This window comes from Phoxinus phoxinus (assembly GCF_949152265.1).
Source record: "Phoxinus phoxinus genome assembly, chromosome: 4".
In the NCBI taxonomy this organism is placed as follows: Eukaryota; Metazoa; Chordata; class Actinopteri; order Cypriniformes; family Leuciscidae; genus Phoxinus; species Phoxinus phoxinus.
Window position 1 is genome coordinate 33,494,749 of NC_136879.1, and position 26,071 is coordinate 33,520,819.

The 26,071-nt window shown below is 36.5% G+C and overlaps 2 protein-coding genes across 3 annotated transcripts in view; both read right to left on the minus strand.

Annotated features, from left to right (window-relative positions):
- Positions 1-19,788, minus strand: part of nectin3a (nectin cell adhesion molecule 3a) — a 32,478-nt gene extending 12,690 nt beyond the window's left edge. The window contains exon 1 of one of the 2 annotated variants that reach the window (XM_079611544.1): positions 19,528-19,655. In XM_079611544.1, the coding sequence (XP_079467670.1) occupies positions 19,528-19,618 (91 nt within the window). In that variant the 5' untranslated portion in view covers positions 19,619-19,655. Of the gene's footprint in view, positions 1-19,527 lie in introns of both variants that reach the window. The other variant, XM_079611543.1, reaches the window with a different exon arrangement.
- A 1,538-nt stretch (positions 19,789-21,326) lies between these two features.
- Positions 21,327-24,483, minus strand: diabloa (diablo, IAP-binding mitochondrial protein a). The gene is made up of 6 exons (XM_079610649.1): positions 23,943-24,483; positions 23,696-23,819; positions 22,610-22,735; positions 22,395-22,505; positions 22,094-22,190; positions 21,327-22,005 (listed from the first exon to the last, which is right to left on the minus strand). The coding sequence occupies exons 1-6, from the start codon at positions 24,068-24,070 to the stop codon at positions 21,800-21,802; spliced, it is 792 nt and encodes a 263-aa protein (XP_079466775.1). The 5' UTR covers positions 24,071-24,483; the 3' UTR covers positions 21,327-21,799.
- Between the last annotated feature and the right edge of the window lie 1,588 nt (positions 24,484-26,071).

Sequence of the window (26,071 nt, forward strand, 5' to 3'; positions counted from 1 at the left end):
CCTCCCCAACCCTTAATGGGGTCCAGTGACACAAACAGTAAAAAGTCCCAGTGTTATATTGACACTCTTGATTCGAGAACCGAACCTACTAACTTGTTGTATAAATAATGCAAAGCAGTTTAGAAGCATCTCACAGATATACATCTCACATTATACCGTGAATCAGTTTAAAATGTTATATGCGCTTAAACAGTTCCATCTGTCTAATCCTGCTGACATCACTTACATCAGAAGAACCTTTGAAAGGTCATAACTGAAGTACAGTAGTGGGAGATCCAGTAAGGCAGATAATGAGGGCTCGTGTTTTCCCCAGCCTTAATTACGCCCCGTGCGGGAGGCCTTCCTTCTCAACTGCAGCAGACTGAGAGTGCTGTGCCACACAGCCCGTGCTTCACATTCATAATGAGCACCATGCAGACCCCCGCGTCACGCTGCGGGACGCTCCGACTGTCCTCTCAGTTAACCGTCTGAGCACCTTGCCAAATAAAAGCCACTGGAACAAGATGAAAAACACCAACAGCCAATTTGGGAGTTATTTTACGGTTTAATGGGTCTCTTTAATCTGCGTCTGTGCCCTTTGTATGTTTACGTGAACACACCGGAGTTATTTGCTGATACATGTAAACATGATATTCTGGTGAGCTGGCAGTTAACGTTGAGATTGATTAAATAAAGATGTTTTGGAAAGAGGAGAACATCAGGAATGAGCGCAACCATACTAATTCATACTAAAGTGAACCACTATTGATGATGTATGATTTGATAAATCTGAGTGTTCTCACTCACTTTCCTGACATGCATGACTGATGCCCTGCAAGCAGAGAGAATATATCTCCTTTCTGCTTTTGCATGCGCAGTATAGGCGCAAGACCAAAAGCAAACAAAACCAAAAGTTCAAAAACCAAAATGTAATAGTGAGATGAATACCCAAATAATACAATGTGAACACAATCCAGCAGGGGGAGGGGGAGCAATCGAACTCGGGTTCAGACCAGGCAGTCGAACCAAGTGTGAAACCCTTAAATGTTGGCAAAATTCACATTCGTTTTTTCTTCTCAGTAAACATAGCAAAAATATTGATGACTCATACTGCACTGCACAGTTTTTTTTTTTGTCCAATTATATGCCTCTACAAAACATACCTTAAGTATATGTATACTATCATTCAGAAGTTTGGGGTCGGTAAGATTTTTTATTGTAACCTTTTTTGTGAAAAAGTATCTTGATTGATCGAAAATGTAGTAAAAACTGTAACATAGTACAATATTTTCACAATTTAAAAAAAATGTTTTCTATTTTAAGAAAAGACCAGTATTTACTTAAAAAAATTTGTAACAATGTAAAAGTTTTTAATGCACACTGTGAGATTTATAATAGTCCTTCACGATTGTAGCTTGTCAGACTGTACGAACGTAATCATCGCTGTAATCCATGTCACACTGTAAGATCTCAGTTGTCATTAATGTCAGACTGTACGACAGTCAAGGCGCATTAAAAACGGACGCACGCAAGAAAACTTTTCCAGAGTTTTCTTCCAGATCCAGATCTCTAACGTTAATTTTGGTCATGGTTTGTCTTAAAAAACTAAGACAATTTGATGGTCATCATAGGAGAAGTCAAACTGCAGGTCAAATCTTCTGACACTGCCAGAATTAAGGTAAAATTGTATTGCAATGGTCATTAATCGGCTGTCGGTGAACATGTCAAACTAGCGATCAAAGACTTTAGATTTTAGCCAAGGATCAGAGGAATCTTTTAGGATTTGCAAAAAGTTGTCTCAGACTGTGGCCAAAATCGCAATGTGTGATAAGATTAACTTTGTGTTCTGCATTACTGATGTAATTCTTGTTTGCTTCATGTAAACAGTGCTTTACAGATACACTTCCATTGCATGTGCTTCCCTAGTATCCTTGCACGGATATGAAGCAAAAGTTACAAGGCTTGTTGAAATATGAGAAATATAACAACATTTGATAATATTAAGAATGAAGCCAATAGGGTCCAAAACAACATAGGATCTTTTGTGTTCCACAGAAGAGAGAATGTCCGGCAGCTTTGGAACAATATAAGGGTGAATGAATGATGACAGAAGTTTACATTTTGGGTGAACTATCCCTTTAACGGTCAATTCTGGTGAGTAAACAACAGCACACTGCAGCTTAGCCTCATTCAAGAAATCATGGCGTCCTGAAAACAAAACAAATGAACACGTTTCCATAAAGATCACTGGAAAACAGAAAAATTACAGGTTACAGAATGAGAGCTGTGCAAACCATATTACGAGAGAAACACAGAGCAGAGAAAATAAAAATCTCCTCAGTCATTAAAGCCCACAAATTGCTGCATTTCAGATGGAAAATTTGTTAATCGAGACACTAAGCTTTCCTCTCATGACGGTTAATGCTGCTTGTACAAATGACTGCTCTAAGAACTATTCATACCATCAAAACACAAGGTAAAACCTATGCTATTTAAAATACATAGAATGGGTATACGAGACCATATCATAAAAAGTGGGTCTATAGAGGCACTAAATAGTGGCTGATATTTTGAAACCTTGGCAGCTGCATACTAGTGGTAAACCTCTGCTATTATATCTTGCCTGTATGGGTGCAGGCTCTCCCTCTGCCTGTTCCCCTACCCACCCTGTAATTGCAAGAATACCACCACACACACACACAAAGACAGACAGGAGAGAGAGATTGTGTGTGTGTGTGTGTGTGTGTGTGTGTGTGTGTGTGTGTGTGTGTGTGTGTGTGTGTGTGTGTGTGTGTGTGTGTGTGTGTGTGTGTGTGTGTGTGTGTGTGTGTGTGTGTGTGTGTGTGTGTGTGTGTGTGTGTGTGTGTGTGTGTGTGTGTGTGAAAGAGACAGAGTACACTGCAATCTGGCTGACTGCTTGAATCTCAAATTTGCTGAGAGCAGAGGATCACCCATTTCAATTCACACTGAGATCGTTAAAGAGTCATTTACGCCAATCAGCAAACAGAGAGCAGGGTGCTGCACACGTTTACCTGTAAGCCCCAAGGGAGGACTCTTCTGTTAAAGGGATTGTTTACCAAAAAATGTAAAATCTGTCTTCATTTACTCACCCTAATTTCAATTATAACCTGTTTGACTTTCTTCTGTGGAATATTTGTCCATAAAATGAATGTCAGTGAGGTCCGATGTTGACTTTCATTGTACATGACTTTCAAACCTTTAAAAACATTCTGTATAACAACATACTTTGTGTTCCGCAGAAGAAAGAAAATTATACAGGTTTGGAATGACAAGAAGGAGAGTAAATGCAGGGCTGGACAATAAGGACTGCCCGATGGCCCGGGGCCAGCATAAACGTCGCTTGAGACAGTTGAGGCAAATGTCGCTTGCCTGATGGAGTGCTGCATCACGAAAGTTGATCATTTGCAGGTGTTTTTAAGCCTTGGCAGTGATGTGTGCACACATCCGAAGCGCACGCCCACTTCTCAGACAGCGTGCGAATGCTGAATTGAGCTCTCTTTTACGTCTTCTTGCACTTGAATGGATATATTCACTCAAAATTACCTTAAAAAATGACGGTCAAGTTTATGATTATCCTAGTAAACATGTTGAATCTGAAATCGCCCCCTATACCCTCAAATAGGGCGCTATTTGAAGGGACAGCCATTTGTAGTGGTGTCCAAAACCATAGTGGACTTTATTGAGCGCACTTATTCAATCCCACATTGCACTGCAATAACGAGTACGTCCAACGGCTATCCGAATTCGCTCACTCGTTTTTATTCACTCCTTTAAGTGAACAGTATTAGTGGACTAACTTAGGGAATAGTGAATGAGGGTTTAGGGAGTGATTTCAGATTCAGCCATAATCTGTTATATATTAAATGCACCAAACCTATGTGTAACAGTATATTGGATCCATGCAGCTCTTGAAGGGAATGTTAATGTTAATCAAACAAAGAAAAAAAAAAATGACTCACTGCTCGTGACTGAATAACTTTTATAACTTCATTTAATTTACACATTGAAGACTCAGCAGTGCTATTTTACTTTTTAATTATTCATGCTCTCTACCTGAAAATTACTGTTACTAGCATGAAAAGCAGTGTTTATTTTGCATGTTTGTTCTATTGTATTTGTGCCATTGTTCGTAATTTGATTATTTGTTATTGTATTACTGACAGTTTCCTTGTCTTTAACAATACTTGAAATTTATATAAGTTAAGCTAGTCGTTTTTGGTGTCACCTTATTTATCAAGGTAATGGGTCAAAAGCAAGGAAGACAATAACTAGGCCTATTTTATTTATTTACTACTTTGTGGCAAAAATTTGAGCCCAGAAATTATATATTTTTTGTGAACTATCCCTTTAAAGGTACACTACTTATACCTTTACTAGTAGTCGACTCATCATATGCATATACAGAGAGAAGTAGCTCCAGCTACAATGTTCTTCTGCAAGTTTTGGGGTTTTGTTTATTAACCACTAGAGTGCCCAACATTACATAGTGTGGCTCTAAGTTCCAATGAATACCGGAAGTCATTTATTTTATAAAGTACCAGGGATGTGGAAAACTACATAACTATAGTCAGAACCTCAGCAAGCTATTTATAAATAGAGTCAGGAAATATCACGTCACATGTCTTTTGTTAACAAACTCGAACACAACAGAATGGAGCGAAATATAGGGGTCTTGAGACGTGCCTACTGGGACAGTCTTAAAAATGCATGCAAGATGCTGAAAAGAACAAAACAAGGTGAGACGAAACTGTCACAAATATTTATATGGTTAAAAAACAGAACTGACTGAATCAGATTTATCATAATTACAGCAGACATACGAGAAATATCCCTGTCTATACCCATATAGGTGTTCCTGAATACTGTGTTGGACAACGAGGAACCTCGTACCTCGAAATTTCATGATTTGTTATCACAACTTTTTATCTTTTGTCAAATCAACTTCGATATCTAATGTGTGAAGATAACATACTATTTTGAGTTAAACCATTCTTCTCCATTGTATTAACTAAAAAAAAATATTACAACGAACTCAAAATTTTAAGGCAACAAGGTAACTTGCTTTTTTTAAGTTAAAAACGTGCATTCTTTTTTTTACAGTGTAGTAGTGTTTCTACAAACCAGAACAATGACACACAGCAACAAATAGTAATGAAGAGGAAATATTGGGTAAAAACCATTGTCCTGTTCCAGACTACAAGGTTTCCAGCTATTTAAGTGTCAAACCCTTTCAACAAAATGAAAAAAAAAAAAAAAGTATGTGAAGTGGGATTCAACTGAAACTGAGGCTGTTCAGTAAAGAACACCAAGAGTTTTACCAAGAGTTATAATGAGCAGTTATAATGAATGGAGCTTAAAATTGTGCTCAACTATCAACACAACTTTAGATCAGGCAAACTTCAGATGTGGTCTGACTTTTGATGTCAAGCTACCACATGAAAACTCAGGTAAGAGCAAGGGGATTTAAAGTTCTTAGGATGCATGGCAACATAATTCGTACTCTTGGTCCCCTTTTTGCTTCAATGACAACAGCACTCGAGCTGCATGAATGTGTAAACCCTGATGCTCATATCTAACTGCATACAGTTATATTACTTTATCAATGAAAAATCAGAGTCAATTGGCAGCATTTCATATGCAAAGTTTGGGCCTGTTAATTCCGTTTATGTTTGCCCTGTGCATGTTTGTTGTGTTTAGGGCAGAACAACACAGAGTGTGTGCTGTCTCCACTTCACTGCAGTCTGAGCTGTGGGAGCAGCTGTCACCTGTCTACCAGCCAACCCACCACTGACCTCGCAACCCTGCCCTGTCACGTACACACATGCATTCTACAAACAACATCCAATGGTGCTCATCAGGGAGGATAGCGAACACACACTGACAAAAATATCGGCCCGCAGTCGGCTGCGAAAACAACTCCAAAAACCTCCCATCACCACCATGATAAAATGCGTGGCATGCTACACACAGCTTGGACATCCACAAATGGCACATGTTCCACATGTCTAGAATCTCAGAAAAAGAGTGTATTTGAATTCTGCCCCAAAACCACCCTGATTAAACCAGAATTAAAGGAATATATTGCAGGCTAGGCTCTATTGACATTAACGATGGGAATTAGGGCTGTGCGATATTGAAGAAAAATGCGATATGCAATAACTCCTTAAATAATGTGATATTCGATATGCGATACGATAATGCTTAAAGTGTGTAAAATAAACTTATTATCTTTAAAATATATTTAAAATGATATAACCTACATGTGTTTCACATTCTTTTTATGACAAGAAAACATCCTTATAACTTATAAGGAAAGTGAACATCAGCGTTTTACTGTAGCATAATAAGTGTTATTTTAACATCAGTGTAAACCACAGGGTTTCAGGTTATCTTACATTAGGTTTATTTAATAAAAGATACTGAATCATAAAATATAAAAATAAAACATTGCTTAGTTTTCACTGTATTAATTAAATATATCCTGATACTTATTAAAGCTAAAAAAAACTTTGTCATTTGTTCATGACCCCATTTATTGCAAGCTGTTGCGATATGCATATTGTGATTTATACATTTGCGATATTTCAATAAATTCGATATATTGTGCAGCCCTAGAATTAATTATAATAACTGTTGTAATATTTGCCTTTTAGACTTCTATTATTTTTCTGGCCAAAAATGCTGTCAATAACACCTAAGTTGCATTTAACCAACTTGTGTGCCGGTAAAAAGCTATTTAAATGCAGTCTTATGTTCAGAAACAGTACAGCTATAGACGTCGTGCTCTTTCAGTAGAGATGAACAGATGGCCTCAGCCTCAGATACCTGAATCAAGGCCAGCGAGGCAAATTTGTGTTCATTGCATTTGTTGTAAACCTGTAAAATGAAACAAAGACTACGAACAAAGTCTTTGATCTGTTATTCAAGTTATTGAAAGGCAATGTAACCATTTAATGGATACAATTACCATTGTTCCCTTGCAAGCATGCAAAGTTTGCTTGAGGACACCATAATGTGGAGGATTGTATCATTACCTCAACACAGGCCTGGCTTAACAATACATAAAAAACTTCAAAAAGCATCTAGGCCTGGCGAAAGTCATCTGAGGGCCAGCCCAGCTCTGCCAATCAGATTTTAGAAACTCAATAGGAAATGAGAGGTATACTATGACTGCATTAAATTAAAAAAAAATTGGCAAAGGTAACGAGGAACAAATTGAAAGGTCGCTACACGGAACGGCGAAGATGAGTGAGAACAAGAAGGAAATGAGGGGAAACAAATCAGAAATGAATTAATGAAAGAGATATGCTTGGTCTTTGAAGCTTTCCCCGTGTTTGTTTTTCTCTCTCCTGACATCACTAACTGCAACAAGCTGTTCACGGGGTCCAACTGTACATTCGAGCCCTCCACTACGCATTCCACTTCTCGTCTCACACGCCAAATGCCCCAGCGTGAACCGAGATGTGAACCTGACCTCACCCTCTTGTGAAACATCTTAACTTGATTTTGGTGCGGGGAGACTTGTCCCAGAGCCCCTGGTCTTTCTGTCAGGTCACTGGGAGGGAAGAACCGGCTGATGCATCCCCTATTTTCAGATTCTCAAAAAACATCAGGAAACATATGAGGCCAAACTCCTCTCTCGCACGCAACAGCGCACTCAGATTAGAGTTGTTTTTAAGGACCACGGTGATGTGGCAGGACGTGACCAATGAGAGGATTTTAAATGAAGGCTTTGTTAACGTCATAATAGCAGTGGAGAGGTGACTTCACCAGAAGTGCACTATAAAAGATATAAGACATCTTATGAGAAATCAAACTGAGGTAGGGTAGGGTGAGATTTGACAACACATCTTGAGTGAAGTCATCAAGTCACCCGAATAAAAAAATTATTTACTCATCATAATCTTGTTCCATAAATGTATAACTTTCTTTCTGTGGAACACAAAAGAACACTTTGTTCACACTTCTCTTTTCCATACAATAAAAGTGAAAGGGGACCAAGAAAAAGCTAGAATTTAGTGAATAACGGCTTAAAATTCAGACTGTTCCTTAAACAAAGCTATCAAATGACTTGTAAATGATTTCAAATATAGTATTGCATTAAAATAAATGTTGCATTGACTGCAACACAGTTACTTTCCACATTAAAAAAGAAAAAAATACAGTTAAATATTGTTATTGTGAACTAAAACTATATTGTAAAGTGTTATAAAGCTGAAATAAAAATAAAATATAAATATTAGATGAAAAACTAATTAGAATTTGATCAAATAAGTTTAAGTACACTCTAAACAATGCTGGGTTGTTTTAACCCAATTTTGGGTCAAATATGGACAAACTCAGCCGTTGGGTTACATTTTATAATTACATTTTTAACCCAACATTTGGGTTTGACCATATTTGACCCAAAATTGGGTTAAAACAACCCAGCATTTTTTAGAGTGTACTAAAATAGCTCAAAAAATAAATAAAATTACAAATAGAAATACTTATAAATAATACTTTATAAAAAATACAAAAGGACATAACAAAATGACTAAAACTTAAAAATTACTTTAAAAATAAAGGCTAATTCTAAATTAATAAATGATATTGTAGCATAACACTAAAATAACACTGATTAAATAATACATATTTGGAACTATATGAAGGTAAAATAAATATGGAAGAAGTGGCTCATTTCCTAGCAGAAAAAAGGGTGACATGAGAAGAACCAACAAATAAAAGAAATTTGACCACAAAAAAACAAAAACAAAGAAATAGTGGTGGTTAACCGACTGTGAATCCGTGACTGTCGCTAAAGCAGCTATACTGAATAAGAGACGGATACACTATTGCCATCAGTCTTCATTGGATGGGAGCTTGAGTGAGAGGACAGAGTGACTTCAATGGAATTGCCTCACCTTTGGTCACATTGCCAATAGTGTAATAAAGAATGTCAGAGACTAAAGAGACGTGACATGCAACAGCTGTACTTGACATACCAATGGTAATTAGTTGTGCTGTTTTGTGGCCATGTGCTATGGTCATTGAGTTTAGTGAGAGCAACCATTCTGCTAGGGTCTTACTAGCTCAACCGCAGTCCTCATATACTGCCAAAAAAGAAAAGGAAAAAAGTTATCATAGTTCATCATGACCCCGATTAGGACCTGATTGCTGGACCTACAAATGTTGAATGCATTAAGGGTGATTATAATGGGTTCCAAAAGGAAATCATAAATATTTAAATATCTTTGTGGTTGGATGCCCCAAAGAAAACTCTCTGTCCCAAGAATCATTCTACTGGGGAATAAAACTACTGGCTGACAAAAAAACAAAAAAAAGCTGAAACTGGTTTTGCTCAAAAACAAAATGTTGACACGCTGTGAATTAAGAATAACTTTAGTCTACTGAACCTGCAGTGCACTATTAGGCTATTCAAATATTTATGAAACAGGCACGCATCCACAATGGTGGTGAACATATAAGTTGGGGTTTGCTAATTAAATTATGGTGTAAAGTAATGATCATACTATTTTTTACATGCATTTTTTAGTACCTCTATTGAAGAATAACAATAAAGCTTTATTACCCAGAAACCTATATAAAGCAAAATGCTAAAATTACAAAAATTACAGACCTTAATTCACAGCCTTTGGGCTTCATTTTGTTGCATTATTGTTAAAACGCTTCGTATTTTTGTCAGAAAAATAAATAAAAAAATATATATATAATTGAGTTACACTTTATTTTAAGGTATCATTGTTACAGTGTAATTGCAAATTTAAGTACTGAGTAATATAAAATAACCATGTATTTACTATAGGGTTTGGCTAGGATTAGGAATTGGTTGAGGGTTAGTTGCATGTAATTATGCATAATTTACTGTTATTACTATAGTAAGTACATGTAACATGTGTAATAAGGACACTGTAAAATAAAGTGTTACCTAAAATTGCTTACCAAATCCATTTTATTCCAAACATAATCACAATTATTATTTTTAACCTGAAAAAATAATAATCTATCTAGGTAATAGGAACTAATCTATAAGAACTAAGTAATTTTTTTGTAGGTTACACCTTTTTGCTTAATACGTCATACACTTTTGACAGAACAAATCAATGTTTCAAGGCCACTTGACCTGTGTTTATTGATATTTGGTAACATATGTTAATCATATTCTTATTAGTCATAAAACATCTGAAAGCAGATCTCTTTACTTCCTTGGAAACAATGCAACAGTTCTCAGAGTGCCAAGAAAGCCTCCAACTTAATTCAAATAAAACACAAACATTCTGACAGGCCTCCTTCCTCAGTCAGACTCCCTGAACATTTCCTTCTTCCTGAGGAACGCTTCCTCTCCCTCTCCATTGCAAGTCTTTTTTCCTTTAAGGCCAGCACGTAAAGCAAAAAAAGAAACAGCAATGTTTGATTTAAAGGTGTGTAGTGAACAGCATATCCTAAGGTATTCCAGGGCACAGTTTTCTGGGGGTATTTCTCTGACGGCAACAGTGGAGAAATGTTTTGATTGGACCATTGTGGACTAATGCAAACAAATGTCCAAAACCATCAGATAAGGATGTTAGGACAACTGCCAGACACCTCGGAGAGGGCAAGGAATCCCCTAGTACCAAGCTCGGAAATGGACGGGACTTCTCAATGGTTCACAACAGTTTATCTTTCCAGAAGACAATGTAACTTTGCCATAGCAACACACATTTTATGCTTCTTCTGAACTTTATCTCTTTATTTTTTTTACACTTGTGACTTCCTTGTGTTGATAAAACTCTAACAAATCCTTCAGATTGGTCAGCTTGCTTCAACAACTGCCTCAAAATTCACATTTTAATATGGGTGCGTGTAATTTACGTTGTAGAGCAAAACATCAAAATATCATCAAGTTATGTTTACCACAGGCTCTATTTTACTCATAAATTGAGTATTATAACTCTATTATAAAACTCCATTGGGAAATCTCGAATGAACCAGGGGGCGGAGCTTAGACGTAATACCTGCACCACTATTACCAGTGGCAGGGCAGCTCGTGGATTATAAAATAGCAGGCCCACTAATTCTGGCGTCTGGGGATCCTCTCCAAATAATTTTTTTTTATAAACCGTTTTAAAATATATTTTTTTTGTGTCACTTTTAGACATAAAATGCAAAAATTACACATACAGCAATACAATATAAATATAATTTCACTAAAGTCAAAGCAAAAATCCATCCTTCTGACCTTTTAAATGTCTGTGTTAAAAAAGCTTGTTCGGCCGTTTAGGGAAGCTGATTTCTGTGGCCTATAGGCCTTTCTAACTTAGGATTGGTGTCTTCCTTCGTTTTGGAATAATTGGTAGCTTCTGCACGAATGGTATCTTGGTAAATTTGTTGCCAAATATCAAATATTCAATATACTGTATCTACTCTCCATAATTAACTCTTTCCCCGCCAGTGTTTTTGAAAAAAGTTGCCAGCCAGTGCCAGCATTTTTGATAATTTTCACAAAAGTTTTATGGCCCCAAAAATATTTTGTTGCATGCCATCTGAAGATGCAATGTATCAAAAGAAAGAACGGACTCTCTGCTTTTTGTCAACACTTGAATAAATTCAAAGTGTTGAGCTAAGTTTTATTTTAAAAAAGCAACATTTTGAGCAAAAAGTGATGATTAAAACATTGATGGAGTAGATCATAATCAACATCCTTCAAAGCTTGCACAGTCCTGTAGCTCATCCTCCTAGGTCAACATTTCATTCGGTACCGTACTACCGTTAGGGATTTTGATTTATATGCTGTTTATTGTTGATGATCGTGTTTGCATCTGCTTATGCTGTCTTTACTGTAACTTTTGATCAATTTAATGCATCTTTAGAGTATAAAAGTATTAATTTCTTCTCTAAAAAAATAAATATATAAATATATATATTTTTTTAAAGAATAAATTAATACTTTTATACTTAATACTTAATTTATTTATACTTTTATAAGTATTCAGTATTTAAAGATCTGCTATATATATATATATATATATATATATATATATATATATCTTACAGACACCAAACATTTTGTTAAATATGAAACTTTTACTAATGTATGTTTTTAGTGACTGCGAATGAAATAAAATATTGACAGCAACCAAAGTTAAGCTTAAGTATAGTTGCGCTCATTCTCAATAATGGTGGAGACTTCTAATTTAGCACCTTCCAGACCCATAAGATCCTTTAGCAGTTTCTAAAGAGGCACTATTCTCTTGCTTGAGTCAACAACTTTTCTCAGAATACCACTTTGTTCTGAAAATAGATCCCAATTTGAAATCCAAGCTGGAAAACCATTGCAAACGCACTACATTAAGCATCAGGCAGTTCCTCTAGAATTAAAATGAGAGTTTCGAAATGAGGTGACTATGGTATGGAATGTGAGCTGTTAATGAGGCTTCACAGAACAGCACGCTATCCGAACATACAAGGGCTGGGTTTTTGACTTTCTTCCCAAACTCCCTGAGAATTGTTTTCCTTCCCTTCTGAGTCTCAGTGTTCATGCATACACTAACAGGAAGCAGAGCTCGATTGATAGGGCTATTCCAACTAAATACGTGTTAAAATCTGTTCATTATTAGGATCTGCATGCACAATGATTCAGTTTATGCAACATTACCAGAAATGTCAAAACCCTCTATATGTCCTCCATAAAATGCACTGAAACAAGTCTAGGAGGTGCCAAAAATCTAAGCATGAGATGTCGTTCCTCAAGGCTTTCAGGGGGTTGAAATGTTGCCAAAAAAAGACACAGAACACTCAAGATGTCACAAAGGGAAGGACACACAAACAAGACTGATTTAAAGAGGAAAGTAATGCAGCAGTTTGGTCAACATGAAACACAAGAGGCCTAGTTTACTTTCTCTGCACACTCCCCTTTTCTTCTTCACCCTGTCCACGAAATGGCAGACCAGAACACTAATCTGTATTGATAACCAATACCACCCACCTTGAGGGCTTTGTCCTTAAGTTTGTTTGCATATCAAATTCCATCGATTTAATACCTTCCCCACCTGTGTGACCATTGGCTATAAAGTCAACAAGCAATATTAGCACAGGTGAGAAAGATTCTTCTGCATTATAGAGTCAGTTTGCCCAACAAATCAAGCACTTGGTACACATTTGACATAGATGACAAAGCTTCCACAAAAAAAAAACCCACCATGCTGATTGGCCAACAATTCATGCTGATGAAAATGATAATGTAGCAAGAACCAGGCCAACGACGCTTGTTTTCCATACTTTTTTTTTAAGATATTGTTTTCTGAGCATAAAGATAAAAATGTGAGGGATATAAAGAGAAACAATAATCATGTGGTCCAACCAACAGGCAGATACATATACATTAAGAAATATAATATCAACTAAAAATAATGAATGTATCATAAAACAGGTAATGATATCAGAGAGCATAATGTATGTCAAGGTCAATAGGTATTTAAAAAAATCTAATTAAATGTTTCTGATGATGTAAGAACGTTAATTGAGGCTGTAAAATGTCATAAGTTTGGAGTATGACTTGTGAAAGACATTATGATATTTATAAATGAATAATTCATGATGTTTGAAAAATAAATTTTATCTTCAAAAAATATATATTTTATAACTTATTATATATTTTTATTTATTATACATTCATATTTTTTAAGTTTCTTTATTGTTGACACTCTTATGTCATTGACCCATATCACATTATCTCAAATGGTGGTATTACAGGACACTTCACTCATGAACCAAAGCTTGTTCCTGTCAGAAGTTCAACAGGAGATCCTTATAAGGCTGCTGAATACTCATTGCAAGTTCTCCAATATAACTGCCCTGTCATACATAAGAAAATCATGGACTAGTGCTCTCATGGCAGCATGCGCTCATATTTATGATAGAAATATAATGTAGCAGAACCACCTTCATATATCTGGATTACCTCATACATCAATAGCTAAAGAGAACGCAGCTGAGGCCTCATCCTCATCACTGCACATGAACTGTGTACCTGCCCGGTAGCCCTTGTTAAAAACTTCCACAGCGACTAACAATTACAAAGACAGCATGGAAGATCATTGCACATAAAATGCTCTCTTTGTTCCAATGCCCAGACAGAGGGGGCTCTCAGCGCTGGGAGAACAGATGGATTTGGTTCGGTAAGGAAACTAGAGGACGTTCTTCAGCACCAATCCCATAATTGAAAATGGAAACCGCACTGATCTGATATCATTGTGTAAGCAATATATATTGTGTAAGCATCGTGTATCGCAATAGTGGGAAATTAACATCAAATTATTAAAATTATGCTATGAATTTATACAAAACAACTGGGTAAATGACAATTTGACAAACCCAAATGATGCACAGGCTATAATGGTCTGCAGGGGTCCTCTATATGATATCATTTTTCTGTGTTTTTTTTTCCCTGCAAGTTTTCTGCATGACTTTGCGGACAATTTGTTTAATATACATTTTTAACAATAATTTAATTATTTTTTTTTTCTAAAAAAACGACTTTTTTCTATGATGTCAGGACAATTATATCACCCCGACATCTTTTTTACTTTAAAAAAAATGGCAAAAAGAGAATTCAGTCAATGTATGTATAAATTGCATTTTAATATCTTTAAAAAAATGTTTTTATAAAAACATGCCAAATTCTTAAAATATTAAAATATATTTTGATGATTTTTAAAAATAATATATATATATATATATATATATATATATATATATTTATTTATTTATTTATTTTTACAAGGTAAAAAGTTTTTTAATCAATTCTTAATTAATCATATCCCATGACATTTTTATCAGATTTTTTTTAAATGAAACATGCACAGGTGAATTGTTCACAATAAGACTTATAATATGCATTTGGAAAATAGATACATGTGAATCTTCATTTAATGCCAACTTAAAATAATATGATTTTTAAAAGACCTACTGACCACAAATGACTGCTAGTTGCGCCACATGACTTTTAGCGGAAAACAATAATATATATTTTTCTTATATAATACTAATAATTAAAGATGTTAAACCACCCTATACATTTTTTTTCATCTATAATTTATTTTAATGAGCCTTTTTTTCTTAATTTTTCCTTCCTTTTATTTTAATTCAGAAAATAAAAGCATGCTCATCAATGAAGAAGTCACGGTTTTAATCAATATATCTGGAAAATGAGCATCAGGTCACTGACCTAAGTCTTGCTGGACAGAAAACTGCAAAAGCAATACATCATACCAGCTACATTGTCATATTCACCAGCAACAAATGTTAACAGTGATGTTCTGATGAAGCTGGTTGACCAGTTAAGAAGCCTGATTGGGAGACCAGCATCCAAAACACAACATATGCTGGTAATCAGCCATTCTGCTCTTTTCAACAAAGTATGCACATAACAGGGAACAGCACTTTCCCAGGACTGTAGGTTACGGCATTACATTGTTTAATGGAGAGCAGCCCAGTTACAGAGACTCTGATTATCACATCTTTCCAGGATGGAAGACATTCACAGCAAAATGCTTCTTTGCGGTCATGGCTTGCTCCCCTCCGTGCTGCCTCAGCTCACAATAAAGTCTAACAGTCATTTCCTGATGGACCTCCTTCAAAAGAATCTTTTAATGTGATTGTCAGATTTCAGCCTGCAGTTATGTAGACTAAGTGAGATTAAATTGAAGTACAAAGATGGGCTGGATGATGCGGTACACATAACAAAGACTCAGCCCGTCTAAATTGGCCGATGAAAGTATGCATGCATTCTGGATCATTATTGACATGCATTGGCAATTTCTACAAAGCAGCAAGAACTTAGCCTATCTTTTCGAGAGGGAAGCCAACAGAAAAAAAACAATTAGCTTAAATCACACTCTGGTTTATCCGTTTAGCATGCAGCAATGAAATAACATAGGCTAACCTATATTTTTTGTGATGCATCACCAGCATGATGAAGGAGCTGAGCTTGCATTGCTTTCACCTTGGTCTAATTTGCCCGGTCAGGGTGACACTTGCTGACTGCATTTCTATAACATAGATCTCTCTCAATCTACAGCAGAGAGGCTATCACAGACACCCTGTGTGTGTGTGTGTGTGTGTGTGTGTGTGTGTGTGTGTGTGTGTGTGTGTGTGTGTGTGTGTTCTCTGTCCTTACGTGACCCTGGATTAGCCTGCATGTCATTTGCCGACAGTGACTGCAGTGAATGGCCTGTCTACTAAATGTATACTTGAAATGACCCTATGAAATCACTTTGCAGAATACAGAAAAACACGTGAGGTAAACTGCTGATTTGAAAAAGCCTCAAGTCTCATTCTCTCTTCAAATTACATACACGTTGGATTTATGATTCAAAGACATTCATCGTCTAAAAAGATTAATTTACCCAGGCAAAATTGTTGAAATTAAAAGAACAAATAGTGTACTTATTTGTTATTCATTCTACTCCGTCTCTAATCATTGTATTTTTTATAAATGTAATACATTTATATGCATAGGCTATATCATTAATGGACCAGGCTGATATATTAAAAACCACACAAAACGTTTCAGAATCCCTTGAAATTGTCAACAAAAATAACCGTAGACTAAATTCAATCCAGTATAGTCAGCCTGACAAGCCAGACCCACATCAAGATGTTGGGTCTAGGAACACACCATTGGCAGGGCTCAATCCGAGGGGCGGGATAAACGGTTGTCTTTCAAATTCCCTCTACACGCAATAGGAAATGCTACAACCAACCAGAGCAACGAAGAAAGTGACGTAGTAAGAGCCACTATGTATTCGTTATCCCACCAGCGGAGCTAGATGATAGATGAAACTTTTGCTGTATCCGGTCGGCAAAACTACGAACACATCTTCCTTTTTTAAGAATGACTTCAGAGACGGTCTTTGTTCTTTTCTCAAAGAAAAGCTTAACTCCAAGTCTTCCAGAGCTGGGCCAAAGACGATTCGAAAGACCGCTGTTCGCCAGCAGCAGCAGCCATACATTTTCAAATAGCAGGGAATTCAAGTCATTATCTTAAGCCCGCCCACAGACTCTATACACGATGTGATTGGCCCGACTAGAGTTTGGTTTTTCCAGCTCGCAAGCCAACGAAGAGTTGCTAGACGTAACTGGCTGTAAAATCAAATTTGCTGCGACTAGGGTGCGTCTAGATTTCTAGGCTAATAGTCTGTGATATAGTCTGGTAACTGGTATTTCTACATCCATTTATGTTCCTTATTGCTTAAAGGTGCAGTAAGTGATATCAGAGAAACACTGAAATCAACCCAAAACAAACACACCCCTCCCTTCATTGCTTTGTCCCCAAAATGAATGACCATGTAATGCAATACTGGATGTCTCTTTATCATAGCTAAAACGAAGCAAAATACTGCTTTGTGAAAAATAAAGCAAAGATGATACAGAAAAAAAAGAACATACAGGGTATATACAAGCAAGAGTTGGTTGTTAGTTGCCAGCAGCACACCAGCTCCAGACAAACAATGACACTCAAAACTGTCCATCTACTATAGCTAACATTACAACAACAGCATATCTTGGTCCTGTGAAACACAGCAAAACCAATGTTACTCACATATGGAGCATAAAAACATTGCAACCTTGGCATCCGTTTTAAGGCCTTCCTGCTTCAGTTTTTCCAGCGCTTGAAAGCTTTTCTAATATTAACGAGGGTCCCAAAGCTCTTTCCTGATCAAAACCCTTTTTCCAGTGATATTTCTCTGACCTTTTCTCTTTAGTAATGTCTCTCAGCCATCTCTCTTTCTACAGTCTTTCTTCAAATCTCCCTCTTGCTCACTCTGTCTCCTCCCCCATCATGAGTGGACACGCCCCTTATTGCTGATTGGCTACAAGTGTGTTGTGGTGCTTGGTCCGATCCACTTTCAACAGTGTTTCTCAGAAATCGCTTATAGGAAGGGTGGGAAAATGGATGCAGCAAGCACAAATAAAGCATTTGCTAAATGGTAGGGTAAAGTCATGGTAGTTTGCTTTGACAGACTACGCTAATGTTGAATCTGCATATAGTACATCTTACTGCATCTTAAAGTGTTAAAGTGAACTACCAAGACCCATGACCTAAACCTACCATTTAGCAAATGCTTTATTTATGCTTGAAGTTGCTTGCTGCATCCATTTTTCCACCCTTCCCATTGGGCTACAAACGACATGATTATAGTCTTTCTGTGTGACATACAGTACCACTTCCTCTTGCAGTGTTTTACTAAGGGGCAGGCAGACAGTTTCTCCTATTTTAACCTAATATTTAAGGCAACAAAAGTGGAAGGTCCCACTGGCAGGGTGCCAAATAACAGGTCAATACGTCCAGACTCTGCGGCTTCGGTCCTTTTCCTTTCAGGCACTAAAGTATGCCCTCCACCCCCTTGCCTAAACACACCCAACCTTTCACTTGTTCTTCGCCATTTACTCAAACTCTTTACAACCATTCCATTCTGGTTCATCATTCGGTGTGTTTCAGCATAACTTACACGAAACCGCAGAATCTGAAACTTCTCTGAACATAGAAGTTGTGTCCCAAATGACCTACTTGACTCTTCCATCAAGTGTGAATGAATTTGAGAAGGTTATTTTTTGATCCAGGAGTCTGATAGCCCATATGTTATGTAAGGAAAGCTGCAACAGTTAAGAGCACAAAGTGATAATTTTTCTGTTAATTACATGCATCATACGGGTATTTGAAGTGTGCTTTCTTTATTTGGAATTTTCAGTGTGAACAAACTACTCACACTATTTAGATTACAAAATAACATAGAAAAGTGAACTGGGACTTACCCATAGACAGTGTATTTAAAGGACTTACCTAGTAGGTTTTTGTTTATGTTTAGTTCTCCATAATAGGCTACCAGTCGTTTTGAACTTCATACTACTGACACCTACCAGCCAGGATGCATTAAGTTGGTTTAGCCTACTAACTAACTGTTTCCACATCACAACGTTGTTCATTGTGATTGTACATTTTATTTTGAATGCTAATATGATAGTGATATTTATTTCAAGAGAGAGAGAGAAATAAAAATCCTATTAATTTATAACAAAATGTGTTTAAAAAAGAATTAGCCATTAAATGCATCTTTAAAGTAATTTTAAGCCATGTTTCTATCTTGCCATGTCACAAAAACTTATATAATAAGTCATTTATAAAAAAATTTTTATCATGAAAGCGTTTTAACGAAATTAATATCAGTACTTGGACACACGTTTGTATAGGCTAATAATAAATCACAGTTTCATAAACCCAAGCATCCTAAATGGTAAAATGGTAAATTTTGAACTGTTTGAAAATAAAATAAACAGCTTAGGCTATTGTTAGTTTAATAGGCTAATAGTTCATTTTAACTTTAACTGCTAACAGAGCATTTTTACACATGGGGATAGGCTACTAGATCACAGACATCCAATCCAAGCTCGCTAGGTAAACTTCACCGCAAAACTTGCATGTTAAACTTTAAGGTAAGTCCAATTCAAGATGACTTGTTATCATCCTGGAAAATATAAAGTACCCACCGGTGCATACGCTCAATAGAAGTCCGAGGAGAGGTAGAAGCCCATTGAAAAACGTGCTATTCCCAAAGATGTGTCTTACTTCCTCAGCCATGGTTTCTGACTGCAGTAGTGAGTTCCTCCTCGGTGTCTGATACACACACACACACACACACACACACACACACACACACACACACACACACACACACACAGCAGCCGAACCGCGCGTGGGCGGAACCTTCAGTCCAGCAGTGGTTTGTTTCCGACTAAAAATAAACTCGTCAAAAACGCAGGGCATTGCTTGCAATGCAGTTACACTCTTTCAGAGGCAAATGATTGATGGAATTATAATAGCAACAGCTTCCAATTAATGGGGGGAAAAAACAACGCTGCGCAAAGTTAAAAAGCAAAAGAGTGTCCCGGGATATATTTAGGGTATTTAGCAATTGATATTATATTCAATAGTCTACACGCTGTGCATTAGAGTTGTCTCCTTCAACTTCATTTGGTCGTGCTGGAATGCATTTACTAAAATGTTGCTTGTAATATTACAAAACTGGACATACTGGAATGGCTTGGCTCAATGGGGTGCTGGGAGATGTCGCCCAGTTCACTCAGATTAAAGAGTGAGCCATGCTGGGCACGCTTTCCATGATCCTTGTGTTTTATTTATGTCTTCCAAGAGTGATAAATCCCCAGCTGAGTGGTGCCATTTACACCAATCAATCATTTTTATTGGTCCTCAGTCTTCTGAATGTATGTTACTCTAATGCAAAGACTTCTGGAACTTGATACACATACAGACAAATATTTTCGTGAATCTTGGAGAAGAGAGAACATATCGAATTTGATTAGCCTGCATTTTAAGCAATTTTTTTTAATAATTTCTAACTTCGATCTGCAGGACATTAAATAATGTTTTTTTAAAGATAGTTATTACAGTGTTAGAGGGAAAGTTCGTAAAGGTCGAAAACTCTTTGTATTAATTCTCAGTAATAAATACAGGATATTAAGCCTTAAAGGGATAGTTCATAAATAAAGTACATTTTTGTCATTACCCTCAAGTTGTTCCAACCCCATATGAGTTTCTTTCTTCTGTTGAACATAAAATAAGATATTTTAAAGAATGTTGGTTATCAAAAAGTTGACTGTCAACTGTCTGGTTTCCAACATTCTTTAAAATGTCGTCTTTTGTATTCAACAGAAGAAGAAAACTCATAGGTTTGGAACAACTTGAGGGTGAGTAGAAATTACAATTGTTTTTATTTTTGGTTGAACTATCCCTTGAATGATTAGAGAATCAATTAATATGTCTGATCTATATATGATTTTATTATATGGGCAAATGCAATGAAAGTGAATAACATTACATTCTGTATAACTTCTATTGTTGTGTCCAAAACAAGAAAGAAAGAAAGAAAAAAAACACATAGTAAATGATTTTGGAAATCTAATCAATTTTTTAGTATCCCTTCAACATCTTTATTAAAGTTAATAACTGAAGAAACAGACTTCTGTATTGTAATTGTTTACAATTGTAAACAATGTTTATTTCTGACATCATTCTCCCATTCTTTTCCACAATAAAGCATGCCATCGCCCTCTGTTGGTTTAAACTTTGAACTTCAACATGAAACTCACTAAATTAAAGCATATTTAACTGTAATTTATTGATAAAACACATAATTATGTCATTAAACAAGTTTATGTTTGAATGACACAAAATATTATAAATGTACAAATCAATTCACTGTCAAACAGCAAAGCACCATAATTCAGTTCCATTGAATGGAATTTAAAAAAAAAATGTGCAAAAACTGTTCTGAATACATTTTCCATTTATTAAGATAATAAATAGCACGATCTCTTTAAAATATAAAAAGATTGATTGCAACTTTGTAGGAATACATTGTAATATCACATCATCCTGTGATATAATTTTAATGTTGCAACTCACATAATGTAATTGCATCAAAAAATAAACAATATGAAAATATATACAAATACCAAAACAAGTGTTATTTCCAAAGCAAACTATGGATCTTAAAAGCTGTGTTAACAACTTTTAACAGGCAATACAAGTTATTTTAAATAAATTACTTTTGTTGGACTTTAACCTGTTCTATATGAACACATACAGTATATGGATTAAATGAGGCCTTTAAAATCAGGACTTTTTAATTCCATAACCAATACTCATTGCAAAATGCAAATTAATTTCAAGGTGCATTCTGGATTCAGTTATTCTCATTGCTTGCAACAGAATTGCTTGCAAAAACATTTGTATTTTTTTCTAGTCCTCACGAAGGTAGGCCTCTGGAATATCTTCCAGGTCATTAATGTCAATGCTGGACACATATTCAGCCATTCTCTGGATTTCTTCTGCTTTAGTCTCAGCCAGTTTTTTCTTTGCTTCTCTTGAGATCTTTCTAATCTCCTCCACTTTGGACTGTGCCACCTGCATGTTAGTCTTTGTTGCTGTGCATGCATGCTCTGCCCCTGTAAAAATATCAGGATTTAATCAATATCGTACAGGAAATGCTTTTTTTAATGGATTGTAATAAATAAGGCCAATTGATAAACATACCTGAATTGTAGGCTGCCTCTGCTGACAACTCACAGATGTGGATGGCATTCATCCAGTTTGACTCAAAGCGTTTACATTCTTCCAATCTATCACTAACCTGACAAAAGAGAGAAACCTTGTGAAATCTCTGAAATGGAGTCGTCTTCGATTAGATAGAACTACTTCCGATATCAATAAGGTCTGCTAATCAGTCTTACTAATCATTAGTCATGTTGTTGCAAAAGGTAAACAACACTTAGATAAACGAAAGCAGACCTTGTTCTACAAAATGTCAACAAACATTTAAAGGAACAGAAAATACCTCTACTCGCTGGCCAATGATCACCTGCCAAATGCTGTCCTCTTCAACAGGGGTCAGTTTTCCTATTGAGGTAATGTATCGCTTCTGAAGGGCAATGAGTGTATGTAGTGCCTGAGAAAAGTTTAAACAATATTTTAGACATCATTCAAGTCTCCACATTGTGAAGTTTTACTGAGTGGACTATAGTTTTAAAATACAGTGTTTATAAATATTACCTTTGCATATTGTGTGTGGGCATCCACAAGGGCCAGCGTTGTCTGAGAGAGGTATGTGTTGGCACTGTCTGTGACCAGACAAGAGGCCCGACGAATCAGGGATTCATGCGAGAGGTTTTCAGCTTGCTGGAGGAAAAAGGGATGCGTTTCATTACACTTGCCATGATGGTCAAGAATAAGACCGTGAACTCTTTTTTTGATTTTTGTAAATGACTCTTGAGTTGGTTCTTTTCAATGAATCAGAAATGTAGTGTGACAAGCTGCGAGACAAATTACTCTTTTGATACGATTATTTATAGTGAATCAACAACACATAAAACTGAGTCAGAGCGGAACTGATTTAACATGACTCGCATAACCACACATTTAAAAAGTGGTATTCTCAGGGAAAGATGAATAAATATATAATAAAGCACACAGCTAGGGCAGTTATTTGATTAAAATGTCCCTTTATAAACTTTTGCAAGACTTCAAATGTACCATTTTGTTATGCTTAAATCAAACCAATTACAAAGAGGCAGCATTAAATAAGAAAACCATTTGATTTGGCAACAATTATTTAAAAAGTAGAGAATCATTAAAGGGATAGTTAAAAATAAACCAAAATGTTTAATTCTGTCGCCATTTAAGCACCCCCATGTTGTTCCAAACCTATACAAGTTTATTTCTTCTGTTGAACACAAAATAAGATATTTTAAAGAATGTTGGTAACAGTTTACTTAACTGTAGCCATTGACTTCCAGGGGGAAATTGCTATGGAAGTCAATGGGGCCCATTAACTGTTTGATTCCCAACATTCTTAAAAAATATCGTCTTTTGTGTTAAACAGAAAAAAAATAAACTAATACAGCCAGGTTTGGAAAAACTTGAGGGTGATTGAATGTCAACATTTAAAATTGTAGGTAGTGGTGAATTCAGGGTGATTGGGACATAACTTGGAAAAGTGTCCCAATCAACCTGAATTCACCCTAACGACCCCATGCTGCCACTGCCAACGCTCGGCTCTCCATGTGCGTTTTACAAGTTTGTCAATTGCTCAGTGTCTATAGCGTAAATGCGAAATGTAACCATATTTACATTAATTACCTGTGTGAAAGGAACCGCACAGAGGCCGCTGCTGACACTGAACGCAACTGCTTTGGATCGGGCAATCCCCGGCAGGCGCAGGAGACGCTGGTGAACGGGGCTTCTGCAGAACACATTCTTGTCCCTTTGATATAACAAAATAAATTAGACTGAGCATAGGATTTAATTTAAAATAACACCCTAACATGCATATATCCACCACGACAATAAAATCGCAAAAAAAAAAAATGTTTGCACGCAATCTTACTTGAGAAGTTGAACGCAGGCAGCGCTGAGTCGCAGCACAGACATGTTTCTCCGGGCAACCAGGAAGTCGGTCCGACCTTTAAGAAGATTCCCACTAGCACACAAACCACAGTTTCTAAAAGCCTGCATATTGCCTTACAGTCTTTTACTAATAAAAAATAAAATAATATTCGTAGATTTATCCCTTAAGGCGGTGTTTGTCTTAAAGTAAAGCTCTTGCTATTTTTAAAGTTGACAGCACTGCCCACCAGTATTTATATACTGCTAAAGGACTCTGCCCTGCATGCATTGATCCGTTTCGGACCTTTAATCTTGATTTTAGCGTTTAAGTTCAAGGAAAGATAGGGTTTGACGCACATTACACACTGCGTCAGCACAAAGGTTGTATAACAGGCTGTGGTAAACAGTGAGCTCTTAGGTTGTTTTGCAGTGATGCAGCTAGCTATCTCAAAACAATGTGTATTGAGAACAGAGGCCATTGATGTGCATGGCCTGCACTGCACGTACAGTAAGTAGCCTAGGGTTGCCAGTTTCAGAAAAGTAAAATAATAGACAATCGTGGTTCTTTATGGGAAAAGAAGTGACAATCAAAATACCACGCAGCTCAGTGTTAGGTAGAGGCTAAACAGGCTTAACCTACTTATACACAACTTAGGCTAATCCTAAAAATAATTTTAACGTCATAGAAATAAATGTCACGTAGCATTAACAAATCACTGAAGCATTATACACTACCATTCAAAAGTTTGGGGTCAGTAAGAATAAAAAAAATAAAATAATAATAATGCATTAAATTTATCAAAGTGACAGTAAAGATATTTTAATATTATAAAAGCTTTCTATTTCAGATTAATGCTGTTCTTTTGAACTTTTAATTTAAGCACGCTTGTTGCTCGTTTACATTTAAAATAACAAATAACGGCCACTTAATCGGTGGTTAGATTCAATGAGCGTGACCAGAGAGGTCATGTATGGGAAAAATCAATTAGGCCCAATATAAGGGACGTTCCGGCTAATACGGGACAATTGGCAACCCTACCTACACGTCTCAAAGGGGTGTGGCAGAAAAACAAGTCCACATGATAAGAAAAAAATACTTAGTGGGCAAAAATCTATCAAGGCAACATAAGGAGCCATAGTTACTGTGTGTTTGCTTTGGGTTAGATAACAGAAGAAAGCTCTTGATAAACCAATTCAATCGACCTCAACCAACAACTTATCTTTCAGCTTTGAATAGTAGTGAATTGGTCAGAACAGTTTCTCGGCTCTTTCCCATCAAGTTGCTCATCTAGCAAGTTGTGACACAATTAATCAGGACGATTTGTAGGCTAATGTCCTTGTTGTCATGACAATATATATATATATATATGGGCATTAATATTGGGAAACTTGACACCAATATGGACTGTTCAATCTACATATGTTGGTCCCCTGTTTGCTGCCATAACAGCTTCCACTCTTCTAAGGCTTTCCACAAGATTTCTTTTTTCTTTATTTTTTTCTGAAGTTTCTGTGGGAATATTTGCCAATTCATCCAGTATAAAATTTGTGAGGTCAGGCACTGATGTTGGACAAGAAGACAATCTGGGATCCATTTCATCCCAAACATGTTTGATGGGCTTGAAGTCGAGGCTTTGTGAAGTTCTTCCACACCAAACTCCTCCAACCATGCCTTTACGGACTTTGCTTTGTGCACTGGTTCACAGTCATGCTGGAATAGAAAAGGGCCTTCCCCAAACTCTTACCACAAAGTTGGAAGCATAGTGTCCAAAATGTCTTGGTATATTGAAGCATTAAGATCTCCTTTCACTGGAAGTAATGGGCCTAGCACAACCCCTGAAAAACTCTCATACTATTATTCCCCCTCCACCAAATTTTACAGTTGGCACAATGGAGTCACGTTCTCTTGGTATCTGCCCAAACTAGATTCACCCATTAGACTGCCAAACAGTGAAGCGTGATTTGTCACTCAACAGAACATGTTTCCACTACTCCAGAGTCTAGTAGCGGCGTGCTGTACACCACTCCATCTGACGCTTAGCATTGTACTTGGTGATGTGAGGCTCAACCATGGAAAGCCAAATGTGTCCAAAATGGGGAAATTCGCTGCTTGAAATAATTTTTTTATTT